The 6,000-nt window shown below is 39.7% G+C and overlaps 1 protein-coding gene and 1 long non-coding RNA gene across 3 annotated transcripts; both read right to left on the reverse strand.

The window, feature by feature from the left end:
* Positions 1-460: 460 nt before the first annotated feature.
* Positions 461-1,580, reverse strand: LOC122061137 (60S acidic ribosomal protein P1-like). Its single transcript, XM_042624336.1, has 4 exons — positions 1,425-1,580; positions 1,228-1,301; positions 834-1,052; positions 461-739 (listed from the first exon to the last, which is right to left on the reverse strand). The coding sequence occupies exons 2-4, from the start codon at positions 1,294-1,296 to the stop codon at positions 686-688; spliced, it is 342 nt and encodes a 113-aa protein (XP_042480270.1). The 5' UTR covers positions 1,297-1,301; positions 1,425-1,580; the 3' UTR covers positions 461-685.
* Positions 1,581-3,581: 2,001 nt separating this feature from the next.
* On the reverse strand, positions 3,582-5,903 carry LOC122061213. Of its 2 annotated transcripts, none has more exons than XR_006134594.1 (4): positions 5,416-5,903; positions 5,256-5,327; positions 5,075-5,141; positions 3,582-3,948 (listed from the first exon to the last, which is right to left on the reverse strand). It is a non-coding gene; the product is annotated as an uncharacterized LOC122061213 (long non-coding RNA). The 2 variants fall into 2 exon arrangements; XR_006134595.1 differs by having other exon boundaries at positions 5,075-5,123; positions 5,416-5,898.
* Positions 5,904-6,000: the final 97 nt, after the last annotated feature.

Below are 6,000 nucleotides of genomic sequence, written 5' to 3' on the forward strand. Positions count from 1 at the left end.
AAAAACACCGATGTGTATTCTTGAAAACAAGATCAATGAACAATTGCAGTGTCAACCTAAAAGCAGATACTAAAACAGGGTGGGTTTTTCTACAGATACAGAACACAGGAACAAAGATACTTCTGTGACCATCTCTATCTAGAAGGAAAATTCAGGTAGTATAACGGAAAGACGAGAAGAAAAATGTATGACAAAATACATCATCCTGGTTGAATATAACAACCAATATCGCTAGCTTAGATGGGCGATATACATAGGTCTCATTCTTTTCTTTTTTCCAAATTTCTTACTCCTGCCTTAGGTGCGATGATGGGTTAGGTTGACTAAATTACTGAGATTAGACATCTCAGGTTTCCAGCATAATCATAATTCCTAAATCTATGTAGTAGTTCAGAATAAGGGTAGTGTTCCAACTATTATTGATCCCACATTGGATTCAGAATCAATCAAATCCAGCACCAAACCATAAAACTACCAAAATCATTGGATTTCTTTTAAAGCTACAACTATACTAATCAAAATCCAAAAAAATCCAGCACAAAAAAGGTTTTAGAATATCCGACTAATGTGACTTTCTTCTCTTCAGAGTTAGGGAAAAATTGTAATAGTAAACATGCATAATAAATTCCTAAGTGACACCGCAGAACTAATTTTGCAAAAGGGTATGTCATACTGAAAGGAGCTCCTAATCAAACAAGCTGAATCCCATGTCATCATCGCTTTCTTCCTTGGGTTCTTCCTGTGAAATCAAAATAACAAGTATAAGAAGTCCCAATGAATAGAGAATCGGATCCAGATCCCAAAAAATATACCAGAACAAACGATTTCTTTACCTTCTTCTCCTCAACTGCAGGAGCGGCAGCGACGGCAGCACCACCGCCTGCGCCTCCAGTTGGGGCAGCAACAGCAACGGGAGCACCGCCACCGCCGGAACCCACATTCGTAATGAGATCTTCAATATTCCTCTTTTCCACCAGCTTAGCAAACAAGCTCGGCCAGTAGGATTCAACCGCCACATTCGCAGCTTTCACCACGGTAGCGATCTTCTCCGCCTGTGAAATCAATTAAGGGGACAACCCTAACTCCGGAATGGCAGTCTAAAGGAACTAAAACCCGTCTAAGATATCAAAAATAAATAAATAAGATTAACAACTATATAGAACATCTGTAAAATCAATTCGAGATCCCAAGTCCAGGATCAAAAAGCCTGCGAAGAGAAAAGGATACAGTGACGGCAATCCCGTCGTCATGGAGAAGCAAAGCAGCGTAAGTGCAAGCAATTTCTCCGACGGTCATCGTAGCTGAAACAGAAATTTATAGGGATTGAAAACAAATGTTTAAGGATAATCACGAAAGAAATTATACACTCAGGATAAGCAGGAGAGAAGGGAAGGGGGATCTAAATCGCCGACAATAGATTATACCTCTCGTGCTTGAACTGTAGAGGAAAGCTCCTTCGGTGTCGGAGTGCTCCGATGCTTCCTTGCTTCTTTAGGGTTTCAGTATCTAAAGGAAAAGTGTGACGAGGATTCTGTGTGTTTATAAATCAAGGTCGTCTTAGGGTTTTTTTTTTTTTGGGTAAAGTCTTAGGGTTTTCATGAGCCTCGGAAGTGGGTCAATGTTAATCCGGTATCTTAGTATGGACAACTACTTTCAGCCCAGTAAGGAGCCCCTGGGTCTGGCACACATGCATGTTTAATCTTATCCCAAATGATGACCAGAACCAGACCCTCACCCTAACCCAGCGCTTTCGCACTTTAGGTGGCTGCCGTGACGCAGTCTGCCCCTGATGTTTCAATCGGGTGACTCGGGTCTTCGTTGTTTGGGGATCCAAGTGGCCAGCGCTTGCGTTCCACGCCACGATCAAAATCAGGGCCGGGCATGTATATTCAAGGCTCCAAGCTCACTAAAAAGAATCGGTATTCTTTTTTTTTTGGAGAAAACATTTTTATGGGTGAGTGTAACCTGCGCAAAATGGCCTGCTCCCATGAAATGAAATATGAAATTTTTGTAAACCTTTGTGCACTTCCATTGATCCTCATGCACATATAGGAACTATTCTCTTCCACAGGAAACACTTTCCTTTTATTTTAAATAGATATTTCATATAGAATATCCACCATCTTTCATTGTAATTTTTTGCTTTTTTCCATCTAGATGTTTCTCCTTGGACGTTTTTGTTTAATACAAATATATCTTTCAAAAAAAAAAAAAAAATGCAGTAGAGATAATGATGTCAAGATGAATATATAACAAAACTATGAAGGATAAAATAAAGAATGGTTGACAATTGCCTTGCAGAGTTGGTACCATTATGGCATGCTAGGCCCACACTCAACTGGAGATCTCAAGTTTGAGTCTCCTAGATGTTACCTTCCCCCTCCTCCCCCTCCCCCCTCCCCCCTCCCCCCTCTTCTTTTATAGTGTACCCCCACATAAGAAAAGTAATTTATGATAAGCTCCTTGAAAGCCATTTATAGTGGGGTGACCATGTTTAAAGAAGGCATTGGAATGCACCAATAAAAATGAGTGATTTAATTCAAATTGAAAGATCTAAAAAACCTATGAATAGACCTAAAATGACCATAGAAGTAGTGAAGAAAAACATGAATAATTTAGGTATTTTTTCGGATATTACAATGAACAGAAACTTGATTATTTGGCAAAGATCCCAAAGTAAAAAAAAAAAAAAATTCCCTACTATCAAAATTGCTATCTTTGTTCTGATCCACTAAAGGAATCTATGCCTTTCGGTTACTTTATAATGGACTGAGTTTTCTTTCACCTATCTATACCCCTCCCCAAAAAAAAAAACCTTTCACCTATGGTGAAAATAAAATCTCTTCAACCAAGGGATCCTCCGGTTCCACCAAAGACTGGTCCTTTGTCAATAGGGATTGAACCGTTCCAAGAGTATCAGGCTCATATTGGTCTACTTGAGTCAACTATCATTGCTACCCTCTGGAAATGTTATGGATTGGTCACGCGATCCGGAAAGTGGAGGCCTTCTAGGTAATTATTCAAAGCCTTGATTACTGATAAGGGGACCCCTGGTATTCGGGGTTGAAACAGTTAACGTCAACCTTAGGCAAGTCGTGCTTGAGGGTTAGTGGTTTGGTTGACCACCGACACCATTTGTTGATGATAAAATTATCCATCGGATCCAATTATAGTTTCAAATCACTGTAACGTTAAATCAATGTGAAATTTCGCCCTTTAAGGTTGACAATTCTAAACGTGCACTCATGAATAGTTGACTTCACTGCGCGTGGAGCTGTTGGTGATCATTATAACCTCCCGTAATCATTAACACGGTGCGGTAGCGATTCTCACCTAGCATATCATTTGACCCCAAGTCAACAATCAAAATAGTCTACCGGGCAGTTGGTGCAGTGGCAATTGTCACCTAACAATGAACAAGTTCAAAGGTTATCGGATAAATGAATCTTCACCAAGAACCAGAGGGAACTGGTCACACACTCCCAATATTGGTTTCAAAGAATAAAAGAAACCAATGCAATGCCTGTGGGTAGACCAGGAACTTGCGCCAAGCAAATTGCAATCATAATGTAACAGCATGATTTAAGTAGAGGATTATGTAACTAGGTAGTATCTCAAAAGACATGAAATTTAGTTAAAACTCTTAGGACAGTATAAGTAGCACAGACTAAGTAAAACTCTTCGGACAGTATTAGTAGCACAGACTAAGTAAAACTCTTAGGACAGTATTAGTAGCACAGACTAAGTATCATACTCCGACTCGCTCTACAGACCCAATGAGGATGTAACAGAATAAGTCTCCACCGAGTTTTTGACTTAGTTAATGAAAGGCAATCACATTCACGATACAGCTAGCAGATCCACAGATATTACATTTTGCCTAACAGCTCCCCTACCGCCAACTCTTCTGATTCCACTGCATGGTTTTCATGCGCTCCCTGATCGAGCCTGAAGAGAAGAAGATATCATAAAAAGCATTCTCCTGAAAACACGGGAGTAGAAAGAGAGAAACAGGCACAGAAGCACAAAAGCACATCACAAGCAAACAAGGTGGAAACACTTGAATACAAAAAAATATACATGACAGAAAAATTCTCAAGCAAATGAGATCAGGGGAGATTAAGATTTCTTCTTAGAAGTGCAAGAGGTTAAACAGTATAAACTAATCAATTTGCTCTAATCTCGGTGAAAATCTGACACTCAACATAAGGTCAAAGCCCCATAAATGCAATATTTTATCATAAATGCCAAAACAAAAGCAGGGATAAATGCAGACTTAAAACCAGGAAGGAACGTTTTGAAAATTTGTTTTAAAATAAGCCAAAGAATTATGGAATATATAGTGTTTAGATTACACTAAGTAATAATGAATGGACTGGAGCAGATTGATTGTAGGGGGATGCCCCAGTGTGAATGCAGACAGCGTGTCTGCACTTATAATATTGACTCTTTCTTTTTTCCGGTCTATCTATCTAACATGTCCTATGGGACTTTTAACTATAGCTACCTATTTTTTTTATTTTTCTTTTTGGGAGGGGAGGGCGCGGGCGTGGGGAGGATGCCTCAAGGCACAAGGTGAAGACTAAAGAGTTGAACCCGTGACCTCTTGGGAGCGAGCACTCTACCTGCAAGACACCAACCAACTAAGCTAGCAGTTGTCTTCCACTTCTAGTGTTCGAATGTTATGATAGACATTTTCCACTAAAACTCAAATGAGATACTGAGTGAAAGACCAGCCACAACGTATGGAACTGGAGTTGGGAAATAAAGAAACAAAAGGGCTAATGAGGATGTTGAGATGGATTAGAGCCAAAACCAGAAAATATAAATTTAAAAATTAAACAGATTTGACTAATGGGAGGAGAACAGATATGAGGTAATTTAGGAGAGGTTCCTATAGGTGAAAAAGGAAAGTATATGAGGTCGTTTGGGCATTGAAAATAAGGTCACTAATACACTGTTACGGCGGAGTGATATGTCTTTAGATAGAGTTGGATGGCAAAACAGAACAAATATAGCTGAACCAATGGCTTAATGAGTTGGTCTCTCCATACACTTTAATTGAGGGCTTTACCTGGCGTGGTGAACCTGACCTAGATCTCGACCTCGACCTTGACCTTGACCTTGACCTTGACCTTGACCTGCATATTTGGTCGGAAGAAATGTATCAAGTTGAAAATGTTAAACTGAGACAACTAGTACCACAACAGAAAAAACAAGACACACTGAAAAAACAGAAACGGAGAACTGATTACCTGGGCAAGCTGGCAGGAGATGGGGACCTAGATTTTGATGGTGATCTCAAGACAGATCGATCCAAAGATTTGCTGCAAAATAGAAACATATGTAGCAAGACATTAAATTGGGAGAAACGTAAAAAGAATCAGAACTAAGTATACAGTTACAGCATTATACCTCCGATCCCTTCTCACGCTTCTGCTTCTACTGCGACTCCTGCTTTGACTACGGCTCCTTGAAGGACTGCCCTCATAACTTTTCACCTAATTAAATGCACAAAGGAGAAAAATAAAAGATAAGACTAGGGATTATTAAACAGTAAAATGCCATGCCTTCTTCACAAGGCCCACATAGCAATGTCTTCCAGTGTGGTCCACTTAATTTTGTCATGTGGGAGGATGACATATCTATTTAGTAGATAAGGCACGGTTTGGACTGGTCATATGTCAAATTTCAGTCTGTTAAAGAGTGTTCATGATAGGGGGATTTTCCCCATTGTGCTATGAGTTGAGTCTTAGAGTTGAGTTGTTTTTGATTTCCTTTTTCAGTTGTAATTAGGTGTTTTGAGTCTTAGTAGGTTTCCTACGAAGACACTACTTATTGGATTATAAATAAAAGGTGAGCACCGCGATAGCCAAGTACGCTAAATTATCATGGGTTTAGATATCTCTCGGTGTTTGCTTCTTCTTCTACACAGGTTTTGGTTGGTTCAGCTTTCCTTACACAGTCAAACCTAATCATATACACCCCACCCCACCCCAC

Source organism: Macadamia integrifolia, chromosome 14, assembly GCF_013358625.1.
Source record: "Macadamia integrifolia cultivar HAES 741 chromosome 14, SCU_Mint_v3, whole genome shotgun sequence".
NCBI lineage: Eukaryota > Viridiplantae > Streptophyta > Magnoliopsida > Proteales > Proteaceae > Macadamia > Macadamia integrifolia.

What these genes read in the sequence shown, in the direction of transcription:
- LOC122061137 (XM_042624336.1), bottom strand. Translation starts at nt 1,296, where the DNA reads ATGACCGTCGGAGAAATTGCTTGCACTTACGCTGCTTTGCTTCTCCAT. An exon ending in ACGACGGGATTGCCGTCACT is followed by an intron (nt 1,053 to 1,227) that starts GTATCCTTTTCT and finishes TTGATTTCACAG; the next exon opens with GCGGAGAAGATCGCTACCGT. An exon ending in CTGCAGTTGAGGAGAAGAAG is followed by an intron (nt 740 to 833) that starts GTAAAGAAATCG and finishes TTGATTTCACAG; the next exon opens with GAAGAACCCAAGGAAGAAAG.